The 20,088-nt window shown below is 32.0% G+C and overlaps 2 protein-coding genes across 2 annotated transcripts; one reads left to right on the top strand and one right to left on the bottom strand.

Annotated features, from left to right (window-relative positions):
- Positions 1 to 1,073: 1,073 nt before the first annotated feature.
- LOC125053989 (probable serine hydrolase) lies at positions 1,074 to 4,766 on the bottom strand. Its single transcript, XM_047655632.1, has 2 exons — positions 4,446 to 4,766; positions 1,074 to 3,859 (listed from the first exon to the last, which is right to left on the bottom strand). Exons 1-2 carry the CDS (start codon positions 4,468 to 4,470, stop codon positions 2,952 to 2,954), a joined length of 933 nt encoding a protein of 310 aa, XP_047511588.1. The 5' UTR covers positions 4,471 to 4,766; the 3' UTR covers positions 1,074 to 2,951.
- Positions 4,767 to 4,950: 184 nt separating this feature from the next.
- LOC125053943 (translocation protein SEC62) lies at positions 4,951 to 18,785 on the top strand. The gene is made up of 8 exons (XM_047655575.1): positions 4,951 to 5,114; positions 9,080 to 9,206; positions 12,348 to 12,481; positions 13,357 to 13,470; positions 14,753 to 14,949; positions 15,385 to 15,571; positions 17,575 to 17,738; positions 18,624 to 18,785. Exons 1-8 carry the CDS (start codon positions 5,079 to 5,081, stop codon positions 18,763 to 18,765), a joined length of 1,101 nt encoding a protein of 366 aa, XP_047511531.1. The 5' UTR covers positions 4,951 to 5,078; the 3' UTR covers positions 18,766 to 18,785.
- Positions 18,786 to 20,088: the final 1,303 nt, after the last annotated feature.

The following is a 20,088-nucleotide window of genomic DNA, read 5'->3' as shown; positions in this document are numbered from 1 at the left end:
TCGAACCCGGGACTCATGGATTCGCAGTCAGGGGTACTAACCACTAGACCAATGAGTCGTCAATCTTTGGATATATCTTTAGTATAATTGTTTTTTGTTATAATTTATGTTAGCTGTAGGATTACGAAATAAATTATATGATATGGTTGTACTTTTATACAACGATATCATATAACCATGGTTTTTTAAAACCAAATCCATCATTAGGAATAATTAAAATGTATAAAAAACCAAGGCAACCCTTCCAAATAATGAATATTTAGAGAATTGAACTGTAGAGTTGGAGAGGGAAAGACTACTATGTACACTTATGAACGTCAATATTAACAAAAGCCTAATTTACAATTTAACTTACTGCGCATTAAGTGCGCCGAATTTAACCTATAAAGGTTTATTAAGGCTCAATTAGCTAACATATTCACTTGCATTGCTTCGACCAAATAATTCTCTGCCAGCACGTCATCCTTTCTCCAGGGTCGAGTCTTAATTATAACTCGTGTGTGTAAAATGTATTGACAAAGCCCAAGACTTATGCAATGTAGTGCACCAAACCCCGTGCCGCAGTAGACCATTTTTGTTACGTAACTTACCAGTCATAGTATACTACCCGCTGTGGCCAAATCAGTAATTCCCAATATTGAAATATCACTTATCAGCCCTACAAAAGGACCGGTATCGCTCTTAAAATTGCTGTTTCATCAACAATGCATCTATTAAAACGATGGCAAAATTCCATTGTTTCCGCATTCCTGTATTACCCAGATTTGTCCCCCAACGACGTTTTCTTGTTCTCAAACCTCAAGAGAATGCAATGGACAGAAATTTTGCGCCGAAACTGAAGCCTATTTTGAGAAGAAAATCTTACTATAAAAATGGTACTGAAAAATTGTGTGACCGCTATAATCGTATCGCTCTCGAAGGCAATCATCAATCAAATCCTAAAAAAAAATTCTTCGTGGCTAGCCTACGAACTTTTCAGCCCACCTAATAGAAAATACCAGCAGTCTTGAGAATGTATAATTTAGTTGGTAAACCAGGTTGACGTACAAAGGTTAAAATAAATTACGCAGTGACGTGTTTCAATAATTTAATCGTGCTTTAAATATAAAGAATTGCGTAACATCAATTACGTTCAGGTAAATTGTTCTAATTAATATTCCACAAATATTTGGGTTTGACATACGTTATGCAACGGATACCTACTATTACAGCTTTTAATTAGTCGTGTTATAAAAATCACCGTTTTTTTGATATAAACTAATATCACATAAACAATCTTTAATAACAATACGTAATACAGAATTAAATGTTTATAAGTAAAACTTGAGCAGCATTCCGTGGCTGGTACCGAATCAAGAACATAATATATTGTTTAAATACAATTCGTTTATTAAACTATAAAAATTTAACAGAAACTAAATTATATTTTAAATATCTTGCGACACCACGTAGATTTTATATTTGTATACATTTAATTTATTCCAAAATATGTAGAACGCTGCCAAGTTTTTCATGCAAAAATTTATTTTAAATATTATTTAACTGGTATAAAAAAAATAGTACATTAATAATTCTTCAACTAGTCGAAACTAAAACGGTATATGTATGTATTAGCAAAATAACGGCACTAAAATTAGAATTTTTTAAATTCATATATTATAAAACAAAAGACGCACGCGGTTTTTGTTTTAAATAGTCAGTTTTAATCAAGATATTGTAGGTACAAAACTGTCCTTGAGAGAAGCCCAGAATAATAATTGTACCACAATTTTTATATTAGTATCTCAGCTAGAAACGGTAAAGTTTGTTGCGTGAACCCACCAGGGGCGCTGTAACATACGAATTAATATACTTTACGTATTTTAGTATAGCGTTTAATAATTAATACTGCGCGCCAATTATTCAACGAAGCGTAACCGCTCGAATAGCCGAATAAAAGCCATTATTATTATTTGTCCTTTAAATATCCAATTAAATGTCCAGCCATTAAATAATTATGCATCTATTGTTTGCATAATTATTTTTCCTACTATTCATCTAAAATCCCAAAGCGCCTTACAATCTAAACATAAAAGTTCCTTCACATTTTACTTTTGTTCTAGTCGGTACATTAACGTAACCAAATGACCCCTTTGAACCGAACACGCGTCTTTACTGTGAAAACTATTCAAAGGTCAAATTAGTAAGCAATGATGTCACAAACACTTGATTACTAAGTGATTAGAGTCATTTTATTTCCACTAAAGACTTATCATAAAGTTGATTTCAAACTGCGATAGTGTTGGGCACGATACATTAATCTAGTAGGCTTATAGTGCATACACTGTTTTTAAAAATAAGATACATATTAGGAAACAAAAATATGTGGCGTAGCAATCATATTTTGAGGAGGCAGAAAAAGAGTGTCACTATGTGAAAAGCCTATTTTAAAAACCCTTTATAGGCACTTTCAAGCTGGACGGTCATGCAGTACAATCATTTATTAAACTACACTTATTCTAATTGTAATAAATATGTATTGTGCATATTGAAAATTATAATTAAACTAAATTATTTAGTATATAAAATAGATATGAAGGTTGTATTTAATTTGAAATATACAAAGATCATTGTAGTATGGTAATCATTATGATGATTGGATAATGCTATTTGATTTATTTTATTTAAATTTTTTGAAGTTAGAAGAATACATACTAATCAATTTGTAGCAAAATAATAAAATATTTACAATAAATTACCTACATTCTTATGCAAAACCTGGTTAACAATGTAAATTAAGGCAATTTACCCGTTATATAAACTTTAATGCGTGTATTGTTGTAATAAATAATGACGGTAACATGTTTTTATCCAATAATGAACTAAATACTTTGAGACTAAAGGCCTTTTAGGCTTTTTATTTGTACATTTAATGATTTTTATCACAATTATCACTAAAAATTGAGCTAAACTTAATATTCTTCTAAGAAATCTTCAATTATGTTAGATATATTTTCAGGAGCATTCAATTGAACATGATGAGTTCCTTCTACTTCCATGTATGTAACATCAGTTGTTTCTTTCAATTTGTCTATTATCTTAGTATAGTAATCTAGTCTTTCCCAGTTTTGTCCTGGAATGGCTCGAATATTTAACACCTTGCACCGAATTTGACTAGCATATTCTAGAGCTGTTTCAATTGACATCATGGCCAAGCCAGACACTTTGAGTCTTGGGTCCCTTTTAAAATAAAAGCCTTGTTTCTTTGAATTTGATGGTGCTGGAGACATTCCACGTTTCATTAATACCTCACAATTCTCCCTAGATACTGATCCTTTGTAAGCATCAACAACGATATCAATCATTTCTTCATATTCATAGCATGGAATCTTATCTTCGGTCAATTTTTCATAGTCTAATACTTTATTTATTGACCAGCCTGTAGCTAAAACCATGTTGTCTGGAGGTCGCACTGCAGGGCTTGCTATGTCAATGCATATGATTCTATCAACTTCATCTGGATAAGATGCAGCATACATGAAACTTAATGCTCCTCCAAGAGAGTGGCCAATAAGACTTATTTTCTCCCACCTGAAATGCCTAACAATCCTTCGTAAGAGAACTATCCCATCCCAGAAAACATAATAGAGCATTCCTGAAGGATAGTGAGAAGATAATCCATGGCCAGGCAAATCAATTGCTAATACAGAGGTGTTGCCTGGAAGTTGTGGTATTAGATTATCCCACGTGCCAGCATTGTCTTGCCATCCATGAATAGCAATTAAAGGTTGTTTGTTCCGAGGGCCCCACCACCTGCCAGCCACATGTCCCCATGGTACAGGAATTACAATTTCCTCTACAGACACTCCTGCTGGTAACTCTGCAATAAATTCATATTTAATAATATAGTACATTTTATGAATTCATTTTTAAATTAAACATATCAATAAATTATGTGTTTTTTTATTCTATTGTTTTAAGGAAGGCTATAAAATTATATTTCAATATAATAAAAGCAACCTTGGTCCCTAATCTTGATTATATATCAAGGTAAGAATATTATATAAAAAACATTTAAATCAGATAACATTTATCATGGTCAAAGTTAATATAATGTTAAAAAAATGTTTTATACCTATTGATTTATCTTATATAACCACAAGCCAGTCTAACTAAAAAAAAAATCTATCAATCTTAATGCAACAGTTCAATCAATTAAAGTTATAAGGCTGTATCTACCAATTTTTTAAACCTTTGATGTTAAGTAATTTGAAATGGAATAAATAAAAATGAATATAAATTTAAACTAAGAATAATAAAAAAAAGTACTGTTTAAATGTTAATACTAACATGTCTTACAATATAAAAGTTACATACATGCAATTAATAAACCAATAGCCACCTAAAGGGACATGCAAGCAATAAAGTGAGATGAAATAATTAAGCTTCAAAAAACATATATATACCTTCTTTGGTTTCTCGTCCGTTCATTTTTATCCCTTAATAAAGCTTTATGCACTTCAATTAACAGAGTTGAGCGATAGACTAATCGCCCGACTTTTACACAACCACTACAAATTCCCAAGTCGAGAATATGGAACAAAACACCGTTTATTAATTGGTGTGTAATCGTTTAAACAGATCCATAAATCACTTGACACAACAATATTATGAAATAAAAACTAAAAAGTAGTAATATTAATAAATTATCAACTTATTAGCGAATAACGGCACTGCCACACTGACTGTCTTCTCGCTGTACACTGTTAAGTGTTAACTGCACAGCTGTGAGCACTGAGCTGTCAACGGCCTCAAGCGACAAGCGTCAAGCACTCCGATGACTTGACTTAAGTGTTCTTGGTTGTAAATTGTCTTTAGAAAATCGAAAATACTGACTTAATTATATATGAACTGTAATTGTCATACATGTCAGCTCATGACATCTAAAAAAGATGGTGACTTCTGACATTCATATTTTATTATGATTTTCATTTCATCTCTTGGTTTTGTTGTCAATATTTCAGCGTTGTGAGAATTAAGTTGTGAGTTGTGACTTGTAAGGAAAAACCAATAGGAATAGCTACGTATACAAAATTGCGATGGCAGAAAAAAGAAAAACTAAGAAACGCAAAGAGGTATGTATCTAAATAGACTTGTTTTAAAACACCATAATGGCTTTATTATACACAATTAGGTATCGTTTTATAATATGTTTAATCGGTCGAGATTTGAGATATCACTGCAAACCAACTTTATATTACTATGTTTTCTGCGCTTTGCTTCTGTTCAGTATTTCAGTAATAAATTGTTATCAAAGAGAACGCAACATCTTAAAATATATATCTTAATTATGTATTGTGATTTGTGAGACTACTTAGAAGGTACTTCGTCGGCAGTTTTTCTATTTTCCGCGTGGCGTTTACTGTTTAATTTAAGAATTCAGTTATTAAACTATTAGGACAAAAAGATTAAAAATGTAAAAACATTTTAGCCACATAATGCGCAGTTGTACAAAAGCGGCGTGGTCTTTCAAATTTTATAAATAACTTCGATCCTTCCTGCTGCTTCTTTGTTTGATCTCTGCCAAGCTAATATTTATTAAAGTATTTTTTCAGCGGAAAAAGGTTTGTGAATATAGATTAATTTAGTTTTAAGCATTACCATTACTTGTAGCTTAGCTCTAGCTAATATAACCCAATAATTAGTTACTTTTAATATCCTATAAAAATATCTAAAAAAATCTATAATTATCTATAAAAAAATCTATAATTTAATTCTCAGCTTACTAAATTTAGTTACACTATTTGGTTAATCTCGAATAATAAGCATTTATAAAAAATAAGGGTTTCTCTTAGTCAACATCATACTATGAAGGCAATATATTTTAAAAATTTAATATAATAAAAATTGTTGTGCACTTCCTTTGTTGACCCATTTTTGATATCAATGTTTATATATTAACATATATACTACTGTAACCTGTAGTTACAGGTAGATGTGTTGTGTTGCTTGTATCATAGATATATTATTTAAATAATGCTTATTACTGCTAATATGAAAGGTAGATAGATATACCTTTTGTACATAAATTAAGTGAAAATAATCAACCATGTTTATGCATTGTTTCTATTTTCAACTATTGAAGAAGGATTTAACAATGGAAACATTTTTTTGCTTTCTCTATTCTTTATCCTTTTAGAATATTAGTATGCTTCTTTCTATTTATACCTATTGTCAATACATTAGGAGCATCTTTGTAAGACTTTTATGAATCATTAAATCTTAGCCTGGTGTGTTGATACTTGGTTCATAGATCAATTTGTTTTAAATATTTTTAATCCTTAGCAACTGTAAGAAGTGCTAAGTACAGCTTAAATTCTAATCTTCTCTATTAACTTATCTATTAATATTTATCTCCTATTATAATAGTAATATCATAGTTTATGCAGCATAGTTATACAATTTATTAATTATATTTTTATTGACAATTTATTGAAAAAATATTGAATTTTCTATATTTATTTTAAGGTGTTTTAATCATGTACAATAATTAGGAGTGAAACTTGTAATATATCCTTACAGCTGGTTCAGGTTAGTTTGAAACAGCTGTTAATCTTGGTTGTCCATCAAGTTGACAATCTCAATCCCTACTACCAAGTACCATTAAACTATGACAGTTTTTTGTGACATCTTTATTTTTAATTAATTGGACACACTTATCCTAAAAATAAATTATTTTTGGGAAATGTATATTGATCTAATGCTTCCAATTTCCATACTTATAAATTTATCATATTGTAACTAAATTTTAAGAGTTATTGTTATTGATCTTGATCCAATATTTTTACTATAATCTATGAAGAATAACAGCTCCAGGTAAATATGACTATTTTTAAAATAATAAAACCTTTTTCCAGGACGCTAAGACAAATACAGATAAAGCTTACAGAGTGTCGGATAACTCATGCATAGTAACTTTGCTATAATATTTTTAGATAAACTTTCCTCAAACTACTCTCTATTGATGTCAAAAACTATATTAAAATCGTTGCTGTAAGTGTACCGACGGAACAATACACTTTTTTTATTTATAGATGGTGTTTCAAAACAAGGACGATTGTATTTGTATTTACAATACGCTCGAACAGCTGTTTTTGTTCGATAGATTTTGATAGACGTAGCTTGGAGAGAGAAAAAAGATACCTTTGTTCCTTTTCCTCGCAAGCCTAATCGCTATAGTTGTAAGTAACAATAAACCCCCTAAAATGCGTTTTTGTATAACGCTATTACCGCACCTCATATAACACGGTATTTATCCCCTATAACGCGGATATTTCTCAAGTTGTATTTCTTTAGTGTGACACTTTGAACCTGTTTTAATTGTATTATAAAATTAAACTAAATAACTTTATTAAATTCGTGTCCTAGTTTTTGAATTCTAAAAAAAAACAGGTTTTACGAGAATACTCCTACAACGCGATTTTCTATAATGCGGACTGGGTCTACCGCCTTATAGGGGGACACAAGGGGGAATATTGCTAAAATTTTAAATGTAACGCATGCAATATGACTAAAGAGTTAGATTATAGAGTAACGTAAAGTTTTCTTGTGCCTTTGAAATTTGAATATTTGTGACGTCAGATTAAAATGACTTGTTAGGAAATGGTATAAAGCCTTACTTTTTAATAAACCGTAATATCGGTCCGTTTTGTGTTGCTTGTAGGTAGAAAACGTCCTACTTAATACTTTCACCGCCTGTAGTCACTGTTAGAACCCGAGCACAGTAGTACGTGTATCATGGGTGAAGAATTCGTGAGTAATGTTCGATTTTTAAATTAAAACGTGTTTTTTTTGTTCTTAGTAAATAGGTTTTATATGTGATTTTTAAATTTAGAATGTGACTACAGCTGTTCAAATCTTGCTGAGTATACGGAATTAATGTGTTTTACATTTGTTTTAATATATTTTTAATAGCGCGGTAAATAGTTGAAATACTGCGTCTATAATTCTAAAATTCCTTATTATTTATGCGTGATTTTTTATTATACAAATATTTTAAGGTCCAAAACCAATACATATCATAAAAGCGGAAAGGTTTTATGTGATCGCTCCTAACGGGAGATTCAGGCTTTTGAGGTCGACAACTTGGATTGATTCATGTCGAACGATTTATTTATTTATTAACACTTCGTTGCAGAAATATAATACAATTGACATTAAATGAACTGGCGGCCTTATAGCTTTCTAGTGATCTCTTCCAGGCAACCATTGTGAGAAAAAAAATTGAGTTAAAATAAGCAAGTAGTGCAAAAATATATGAGACATATTAGACAACTAATGAAAAAACAAAGCAATTAAAACATGTAAACAAACAGTGACGATTTAATGAAACTTCAAGTCAAAGATTAGACGTTATGGGGATTTTAGAAAATATTTGGCGTAGATTTATTTAAGTAGTACGGAAAGTACAGTATATCTAAACAAATGCAGTAGATTTATGTAACGATCTTCCGGTTCAAGGCTACCGCGTCAATGTTTGTGTAAATACTCCGGGGAAAATTTACTTTGCTTTTAATCTAGTATCAATAGTAAGTACACTGAGGTCGTAGGTTCGAACCTCGTGCACCAATGGAGTTTTAGTTCTCGCTTTATCTATTAAAAATATACAGAAATCTGACGCTTTAAGAGATTTTGTGAAGTAAAAGATCAAATGGTATCAAATCTAGAATCTCCGGTTTAAGTGCGTGCTAGTAAAAACCATGAACATTTGCACTTGAACTTTCGTCAGTGTTGGCCTCATGGTTTCAGTATACGACTGTCAGGTGTGTCAGGCACAAAAAGCTGATCACCAACTTGGTATATTAGAAAAAACAAATGTTCACGAAACAGTTATTGTTTTATTATTTGGTGTCCAATTTTAATCAATTTGTGACTTATAATATTTGAGAAATACTTATGTTTTAATTAGCTTAAATAATAGTTATAATTATAATACAGTATGTTACACCCAGTTTTACCTGTTTTATTCGGTTAAAGTTTTTTTTTAATCTGACTTTGTTTGTTAGCTATATAATAAAAAAATTAAATGTAATAATTACAGGAGTTCGGTGAACCTCCCGAATCTGAAAAGGCGACTAGTGAGGAGTATGCGGTCGCTAAGTGGCTAAAAGCGAATGTTCCGACGAAGAAAACGAAATTTTTAAACCACCACGTCGAGTATTTTACAGGTAGACTTTTTAATGCTTTGAATTACTTAAAATTTACGTGCTTTTATTTTCTAGTAGACTTTTCAAACGCTTTCAAATGACTAATAATAACGTTTTTTTTACTGATAGACTTTTTAAATGCTTTAAAATTACTTAAAATTTACTTTTGTTTTGCTAGTAGACTTTTTAAACGCTTTAAAATTACTTAAAATTTACTTTTATTTTGCTGATAAACTTTTTAAATGATTTAAAATGACTTCAGTTTACTTTTTTTACTAGAAGACTTTTAAACGCTTTGAAATGACTTTATAAAATAACCTTTCTTTTACTGATAGACTTATTAAATACTTTACAATGACTTAAAATTTCCTTATCTCAATGTAATTATGTTGGATAATGAGTACGATTATCTGTTTAGGCTTTTGTTCATGTCAGCTTAGGGAACAGTCCCAAGTTTCAACAAAATCAGTTCTGTTTTTTTTAGAGATTTGGGTATAACAATGGAACATCTATATAACTAGGTAAAGAAATTTACAGGGGTAATAGAGGTGTTCGGCCCAGCTTCTCACTTGTTTTGTTGTACTAGTTTTTAATAATATAGGTAATAGACACAACCTTTTGTAGTTTCTACAGCGTACACGTTATATTTTATTGGTGCTTTTTAACACCTTGAGTTACTATATCGTTTTTAAGAAAATATTCTATAGTCTTAAAAAGGGATAATGTAGGGTTATAACGGTGAAAGTATTTTACAAATCAGTGCTGAAGTTTGCAAACAAAAAATTAAATATTTTTGAATGTATGTAATTACTGTTAGATTAATAAGAGCGTTTATTGCTAGTTCTTCTCCTCTTTTCCACACCTTGGATTTGAAACTAATAAATGTTGAATTCTAGCTACTTTTTTTTTTAATTTTATAATGACGAAAAATGTAATATTATATACACAATATCACTACTGAGAACTCCCTCTGCGAACTTATAAGAACATATTGTTTTACCTCAACATATAATGATGAGTAACTATTATTATCAAAGTAGTATATGCTCTCGTTTTGTTAGAATTTCCAAATATATATTAAATATGTAAAGATAAATTGAGCGCGAACATAAAACTAAAACGATTTGTGGGTCGTCGACTCATCCAAAAATAAAGTCAAGTTAAGTAAGAGATCTCCATAAATAATTCATTCGTATTCTGAATTTTTTCGAAATTATATGATGTAAAATATTCATGTATAAGATACACGTTTTTCACTTGCAGTCATCTAGCACTATACAGTAATCTCTAATATCACGGTACTCTTATAACGCATTGTCATATTACGCGATTTCAGCACCTCGTATAAGGTATTCCCCATATAACGCGGGCATTTTACACGTTATATTTCTGTACCGTGACATTTATTTGTACGTTATTTCGTTCATAACATAGTTTTTTTCTTAATATTCGATTTAAATCCCCTTAAACGAGAAAATTTAAACGTGTCGTAACGCGTTATATATCATACAAGCGCGTTATACGAGAATACTTCTACAACGCGTTTTCTATAACCCATCTACTGTGGTAGGTATAGGAGGGATTACTGTACTCGACTTTGCACCTTACATCCAGTGTTGCTGACAAAATATGGAAAAGTCGAAACAAACGCATGTGGTTTTCTTATATAGAACAAGGGGCAAACGGGTAGGAGGCTCATCTGATGTTAAGTGATACCTTTTTACGCCGCCCATGGAAGAGGGCTTGCGAGTGCGTTGCCGGCCGATATAATGTTAAATTCAAGAAAACGCTTCGCTAACAGCGAAAACAGAGCTTTTAATCTTGCAGTTAAAGAGCTCTTGGGCTTATGTTTTGTCAAGTTTCTTGTGCAGTGACCGGATTGTGATAAGGAATCTTGTTTAGACTATTAAAAACCGGGAATCGCGTGAACCTAAGCTAAACGAATCAACCAAAGCGTTATCGGCTACTATAATATTAACAAAGAATTGTATTAACACTAAGTTCACGCCAAATTATTATATTCGATACAGAAATCGTATTCAATATAAGCCGTTACGATATTAGAATAGGGTTCAACATTTTTATTGTATTGTTTATATGTTTTAGTAGGTTATCAATGTTATGCGAGGTTTCGTTCAGCTAATACTTGTACGGTTAGTGCGATAATTAAATTAATGCAAAGTCTTGATATCTAATGTGGATTACATTGTAAAATATGTCTATGACAACGGAATATTACGAAATCCGCAAGTTCAGAATCCTAACCGAGTATAGGATACGAAGTACGAACTGACATTTTTGCACACGAGACTTGAAATGGATAAATTTGCGACGTCTCGTTGTAAATAAATTAACTAACGGATATCCATTCGTAAGATTCTACACGGTTAGGTTAAGTTAGTGACATATTCAACCAATCAGAACGCACGTGCCGCTATCGCATACATAGTATTTAACGCGTGAGTTCGGTAAGTTTATCAATTTGCGAAAATATGGGTGTTAATTAATACAATTTATATCTCGTTTAGAATTCTATGAAAGTTTATAAATTTTCTGGGATATGTATAAATTTGCGAATTTTGTCATCTTCCGGTGACATATATAATAATAATAAACAAATAAAAGAAACCAAAAGCATAGAGGTTGGTTAAGAAATACATCGTTTAGTTTTTACCGGCATATGTACGCGAGCAGAGTAATGGCAGGGACTAATTTATTTCCTACGTAATTATTCAATCTTAACATTACTAATATTATAAACGCGAAAGTTTGTGAGTATGGATGGATTTTGTTACTCTCACGTAAAAACTACTGAATGGATTTTAATGAAACGTTACAATAATATAGCTTATACACATAGGCTACAATTTATAAAGATATTGTGTAAATTGTCCAAAATATCAAGTAGGTAAGTAGGAAAAAATCTACCGTCTGCGAGCAATTCTGGCGCTGCCAAAACCACTAGAGTTACACATATATGTACTGTATGATATAAATCTCAAATAGTCTTCCAAAAACCCCGTTCCCTTGAAAAACGTTATATATATATATAGTACTCAGCCAGTGTACAAACAAATAGGGCTTCTAGAGATATCACATGTGTTTCATTAAATCCAAGTGAAATTCTTACACAATTATTTATATACATTTATAAATTTTCAGGTGCAAAGGCAGTTGACGCTCTCCTGACATCGAAATGGGCGACGGCCAAGAACCCACTGTTCACAACTCGACTCGATGTCACGGATTTCCTTCACCAGATGTTACTACACAAGTTATTCCACAGGGCTAAAAAGGTATGTGGATAGAAATATAAATTCATTCAGTAAATTAAAAATGGAAAAAGACCTTTACAAGTTTCCTAAATTTTCAAAATAATTGTATAATGCAATGATTATCTTTACAAACATTTAGTGCTACTTAAATTCTATTACATACTATTGCATTGTTGGGCATCATTAACTTTCCGTTAAGGCAGGTTAAGCAGGGTTTTAATAGAACAAGGGGCAAACGGGCAGGTAACCTTCATCTGATGTTATGTTATACCGCCTGGACCCTGGACACTCAATGCCAGAGGGCTCGCGAATTAGTTCGCTCTTTTCTAGAAGGACCCTAAGTCGAATTGGTTCGGAAATACTCCAGTGGACAGCTGGTTCCACATAGTGGTGGTACGCGGCAAAAACAGCCTTGAAATTTAGTTGTCGAACGACGGATGTTTAGATGATACAAGTGGAATTTCGTATACTGCCTCGACGTCCGACGATGAAACTGTATGAAGTCACAGTTCGTACGTTCAAACCTCGTACCCAATGGATCTCTGTCTGTGCTCGTTAAACAGCCACTCGTACGGTGAAGAAAAAAATTGTGATGAAAGTGGGATGCATAGACCCAAACATTTGATGGCGTGTGTCACAGACACCTGATCACTAGTCTATTAATAAAAATTATCATCAAGGGTTGTAGCGCCACTGATTTTGTTAAAACGGAGGCCAATAATTTTATCGTATATAAATATATATGTAATATAAAAGTCAATCTATTACATACTTAATAAATACGAATACATGGAATGACTGCCAAAGAAAAGAGGTTGAAATAGGTATTATCTAATAAATACAATTATACTTTATAAAATGCCATCTACGTATAATATCAAAATGTTACTTTATAGGTACCAGTGAGTGAGCAAGAGTTGAGAGGCAAATCCAAGAAGAAGGATGTGGAGAAGTCGAGCAAAAGTGGTGATGAAAAGGATGGAGATAAGGCAAGCGCTTCAGAATCCAAAGTAAGTTATCATTAAGTTTTCCTCTTACTGTGAGTCGTTCATTAAGTTATTTTTAATACACATTACAAAAGCTAAAAGTGAAAAAAACATTTAAAGAACAAAAAAGTTATGAAAATTATTAATGTAACCATTTTTTGTATTATAGTAGATTATACACCTAAAAAGCAGTACACCTCGGCTATTTAATTCCCTTTTATCGGTCCATTAATTCTAAAAAGTTGTTTTTTTAAATCTTGCTTGAAATTATATTTTATTACACTTTTGTTTGACCCTTTTACTTAACATGTAACTTTGGTAACAAAAAATGACACTTACATGAGAATAATACTTAAAATTAACATTACATTGTAGTCGTTCTTAAAATAATCACAATAAAATATAGCCGTACATGCAATAAATCTAAAAATAAAAGTAACCAAAGAAATATGAATTAAAAGTAATTATAAGTAATGAAATTAAAAGTAATTTTGTCCAGTTTGTTAAGCTTCCATTTGAATAAATTGATAGAAGTAATATTTTTTATATTTGTGGGTAGTTTATTATACAGCTGTGCGCCTTCGTAGATAAACATTTTGTTGCCGTAGCTCCTACGTATTTTAGGTAATGCAAGATAACTCGTGGCGGTTTGGAGAAAGTTAGACTAGTGTGGAGAGAACTTTTTATAATTTTTTTGACAAAAATACATGTATTAAAAATATAAAATTGTTTTAAATTTATTAAGTTTGTGTAGATATATATATTTATGGTGGGTGCAAGATAATTATAATGGAACAGTTTTGAAAATTTTATTTTGCAATACTTGAATGTTTATTAATTTAGTTTTATTTATTAACTTTATCGATTATTTTTTCGAAAAAAGCCTGGAGTTGAGCAAAATGTATTAATGTATTTGTGTAATGGGTAAAGACGTATACTATATAATGGTATCGAATAATTATTGTATGACCGTTGTAATCGTTGTTTCACTCTCATTTGATTGAAAGATCAAATCAAATTCTACCAAAAAAAAATATTTTTCTATGTTAGTCCCGTCCAGCCCGCCTATTATATTCAGTAGGTTTGACAATAGGTTAACCACCTATATACAAGAATGTAAATATACAAAAAAATTGTTTTATTTTAAAAGTTTTCCTGATATGACATTAAAAATACATATACATTTTTTCTTTCTACCTTCAAAGTATGGCAAATTAATATTTGAAGAGTCACAGAATATCACTTTAAACCTAGAAACTATTTATTTACTTTGTATAGATAATAGATATAATAAATGTGATTTCAGGACAAGGACAAAGAGAAAGAGAAGAAGAAACGCAAGATACGTCTCGAGATGCATTTGGAGCAAGTGTTTCTGGACAGTCTGGACGCGTACGTCTGGATCTACGACCCAATACCCTGGTACTACTGGCTGTGTGGGGCACTCGTTGTCTTCGGAACTATTGGAATATGCATGTTCCCGCTGTGGCCTGCTACCGTCAGGTTGGATATTTTTAAACTTTTATTTGCGTTTTAAAATTATGTATAATATGTGTATTTGTAGGTTTTGACTGCTAAGTTTTTGTCTCACGTATGACAAAAACATTAGATTGTGAAATATAGGAGTCATACATCTTGTCTCTTAATAGGGTTAGAATGTTTTTTTTTTGTTTTTGTGTTTTAGTTAGTTGCCTTTTGACAAATGATCATGAAATAGATTCGGAAATCTGTCCAGACCTAAAAAGGTTGTAGTGCCATTGATTTATTTATTTTTAAATAACAATATAGTGACTGTTTTAATGATTCATTGAACTCGGCGATATATCCGAAGTAGCTATACCCACATGAATATGTACTAAAGTATGCTTTAAATTCAATAGCTAAATGGTCCAAGGTAATAAATGAAATCCACTAATATACTTAATTTTTTTTTTTCAGGAAAGGCGTGTACTACTTAAGTATCGCGGCAGCCGCTTTTCTCGTTCTGATAATAGTGTTAGCAGTGCTCAGAGTGGTTGTATTCTGTTTGGTCTGGGTTTTGACCCTCACAAGACACCATCTCTGGCTGCTTCCCAATCTGACTGAGGATGTGGGATTCTTAGCGTCTTTCTGGCCTTTGTATAAAGTAAGTTTTAAGGTATTGCATAGATTTTATCGCGGGCTTTGAGCGCGGCGACCGAATCAAGAAATTCCGTAACGAAATAAACCTAACACACGATGACGTAATATAGGTGCGGCCGATACGCGTTAGAGCGGGACAGAACGCATACTGCGTCTCACATCCGTTTAGCGTGATCGGATAGGCGTGTTCGTCTGAGACTGGTAGAGTGGTAGTTTGAATTAATATCAAAGAAAAGAAATACTGCAATAAATAAATAAATTATTATATTAAATCACTATTTTGACCGGATTGAAGTTATGTATTATTATAAATTTACAATTATTTTACATAATTTTAAATTTAACCGACGTTTCGTGTGCGTGGTCACGGTGACTAAAGACAAAAGGTGTTGAATGTCAAAAAGTATCACAGCTGCAGAGAAAGTTGCATTATCTGTATTTATTTCCCCGGAGTTGGTATCGACTAAAAGATGGAGGGTTTTGGCAAAAATGGCTCACAGTGTCCTCTATTTTCGCGGATTGTGTTTCTTTTTGAGATTTTAATTTGGATATTATTGGATCCCAGGTGTTTGACAATTTTAGGCCGTCTTCTCTATTGAAATTGGGGTGTTTTTTTATTTCAATGGCTTCGCGTACCAATCTTGGGAAGAGTCTTTTCTCTTTCGCAAGTACTTTCGGTTGGTCAAAGCGTATGTAGTGATTAGGCCTATCTAGTATGTGTTCACAGACTGCTGATTTTGTGTGTCGTCTATGTCTTATGTCTGCAATGTGTTCTTTGAGTCTGCTGGACATATTGCGTTTAGTTTGCCCTATGTAAGACAGGCCACAGTCGCAATCCAGTTTGTATATACCTGCATCTTGCAATGGGGTGTTACTTTTGATTGGTCTTAGGAATTGCTGAATCTTCTTGTGCGGCTTGAAAATTGTATGAATAGAAGCTCGTTTTAGGATTTTAGGATTTATTTAAATGAGTTATGTTAATCAAAGACAATAATAATTATATTGCATAAGTTTACAAAAAATGCTATGCAATAGCTTTACCGCAGCAGTCCCCGAGTGCCACACGTATTTTTTAATTATAAATTATCTCTTCACTAACCTAACCTAACCTAACCTAACCTAACGTAAGACTAATAACAAATAAAACAAATAAAAAACAATAAAACCCAATACTTAAAATGTGTTATAAACCATGTATATACCCAAAATGTATAAATAGAACATTAAACTAAAAATAAAATAGTCTTATAAAAGTAATAAAATAAATATAATCTTGCTATATCAGACTATGCTATCAATGCCAAATCTAGTAAAAAATCTAATTAAATCTAATTGTACCAAGCAAAACATCTGTTTTTTGCGCTCTAATTATTAATCTTAGTTTTAAATATTGTTTCTCAGTAAGTGAATTATGTATGCAATTCTTATGAGAAATAAAGTTATTCTTAAACCTAAAACCTATAAGCAATATAGTAGAGGTCAAGTAAGTAAACTAGACTACTGGCTGGCTTCGCAGGCTTAGCAGGCTTCAGGGTGCTACTCTCATACCTGAGGTCTTAGGTTCGATCCCCGGCTGTGCTCCAATGCACTTTCTTTCTATGTGCGCATTTAACATTCGCTCGAACGGTGATGGAAAACATCGTGAGGAAACCGGCTTGCCTTAGACCCTAAAAGTCGACGGCGTGTGTCAGGCACAGGAGACTGATCACCTACTTGCCGATTAGATTGACAAATTATCATGAAACAGATACAGAAATCTGAGGCCCAGACCTAAAAAAGGCGCCACTGATTTGATTTAATGATCAAGTAAAAAATATATTATATTTTTATAATCTGTCTAAACGGCGGTTAAATTGTTAACGTGTCCACAAATTTAATGATAAAAGTCTAACGAATAGTTTAACTTTCATCAAAATTAGTTCAGTAGTTCTTGGTGGCATCCCTTAAACATAAGGGCTTTTATCAAATTTTTGTTCATAATTGTAATTATGTAACTGATATTTTCAGTACGAATACCGCGGCCCCGGTTCAGAGAGTGACAAGAAGAGTAAGAAGAAGAAAAAGAAAGACAAGCAGTCTGATGACGAGGAAGAGAAGACTCCATTGGTGCAAGCAGAGACGCAGCAAGAAGTTGCACCGACCACTGATAACACGGATACTGGGGATTTGAAGTAAGTTTTTAACCGACTTTAAATTGAGGTTTTCCATTTTTTACTAAATTTATGTTGTATGTTGTAAATAATTATTTTTCACTAGTTATGATAAAAACTCCCAAGACAAATTTACAGGACATATAAAAAAATTATCGCCATTTGTAATAGCCAAAACTAAAGATTTTCTTGTAAATCAAAATTAAATCTGTTAAAATAGTGGAAACCTGGAATTAATAGGCAGTGATGCCAGCTAAAGAATAAAATAAAGTAATTAAAGTTAATTCGATATACATGTATTGTTATTTTTGTATTAGGTCACTTGATAAGTAAAGTAAATTTTAATAAAAATTAAAAAGAAATATTTTATTACCCTCCAATGGGTCAAATTTGTCCCTTTTTCGGTGGAGTATTTTTTTAGTAGCAACATTTATGAAATATGGAATTCTATGGAATTAAAAATCAGAGTATAAGATATAATTTATATAAGATATATAAGACGACTCATTGGTCTAGTGGTTAGTACAGTCAGGGGACTGCGAATCCGTGGGTCCCGGGTTCGATCCCCGGCTGAGGCGAACATCGATGTGATGAGCATTTGGTGTTGTTCTTAGGTCTTGGGTGTTTAAATATGTATTTATATGTCTATCTATCTATAACATATATGTATATCCGTTGCCTAGTACCCATAACACAAGCTTCACCAGCTTAGCATAGGACTAGGTATTGGTGTGAATTATCTTTAAAAAAAAATAGATAACTTTTAAATTGACATTTATTTATTTAAATTTAAACCATCATTAAACAGGTAATTAATAAATCAATGTTTTTGTCAATTCAATTAATTTTTTTTTTGTCAGTTCAATTAATTTTTTTTTTCTAAAATATTTTTTCCAATCTTTCCAGAGAGGAACCACCGGAAAGCACGGCCACAGAACACGCGGAGAAACATTCAGAATCGGACACAGATAATAGCCAACGGTCGTCCACAGATAGGGACTTCGAGATCGTCAACTCGGACGACCTTGAACCGGAAGTACGCACTTAGATTAAATACTATTAAAAATAGCATAGTTTTTTATTGTAATCGTCGGATTTTGTCGCCATTTTGATTTTTGAAAATACTGTAAAATATTTGAGGCAATTTAGATTTTTTTTATACTGTGTAAAGGGAGCGTTCAAGTATTACGTAACGAGTTTGGGGGGGGGGGGTCCTTTTGTAAAACGCTACGATGCGGGGATTGAATTACGCGTTATTTTTAATATTATTTTCGACTTTCCAGTACTTTACACCACGTAATGGTAACTTTAGGTATAAAGAGTCACTAGGTGGTGACGAAACGTTTTACCATACTTGGGTACAGAAAAACGTTACGGCGCGTTACATGGGGGGGGGGGGGGGGGGGGTTGACGTAATATTTCTATAGACGTAAAATTGCGTGACGTAATACTTGAATGCTCCCAAACGACATTTATCTGTTAAATACATTATGTTAAAAGTTTTGCAACAAAATTAAACAAATTATATTTTGGCGTTTCGGTCTGTATATCTGTTCTTCAGCTGTTTTACAAACCGAGTTATGACTTATGACCGATTTTACGATAGAAATATTAAAATGCATTTGCAACTCGACGAAACATTCGTTGACAATTATTAGAAATTAAATTGATTAAAATATCGACATGGAATAAATTTTTGTTTGTGATTTTTGGTGCTGTTTTATGCAGGTTTTGTATAATTTATGATCGAGCATTTTATCTTTTGAATAAAATTTGTGTTTTTTAACTTATTAACAAAGACGAATTCTATTCCACGATTTTGACAAAGTATAAAATGTGTTGTCAAATACTTGACAAATTGGGGATTTTTTTATAGGTGCTAAATGGACTGAATGTTCACCTGAATCTGACACATTTACGTTTGTATTTAAATAAATCAACAAGTAGAAAAAAATCAAAACCAAATTAATAAAATCCCATAGAGTTATATTTTTATTTATTAATAAGAACTCTTGTTCTTGCAAGCTTTGTTTCATATATTTTGACATACGCTTTTAGCTCTCTCGATTTGTTAAAGAACTTTGACACAAGTATCTATTAGATGGGGATTTAATAAACTTTCGGGTTAAGTTCGTTTAGTACGTAAGTTACTTAAACCTTTTAAAGAATTTGCCGCTTCATAAAAAAATAAATCGGTCGTGCATCGTTTGTAATCGACGGTTCGTATCCATCTATCTCTTTTTATCGTAACGTAAACACAATGTAACAGAAAGAGACGTTAGTTTTTATGACTAAGGGAATACAATACTTTTTCGAACTCGTGGTAAATTCCTAGATCTAGACTAGATCAGTGTTTCCCATTTGTGACGTG

The sequence above is a fragment of the Pieris napi genome, chromosome 11 (assembly GCF_905475465.1).
Source record: "Pieris napi chromosome 11, ilPieNapi1.2, whole genome shotgun sequence".
NCBI classification, from domain to species: domain Eukaryota; kingdom Metazoa; phylum Arthropoda; class Insecta; order Lepidoptera; family Pieridae; genus Pieris; species Pieris napi.
This window is presented reverse-complemented; position numbering and strand designations above follow the sequence as displayed.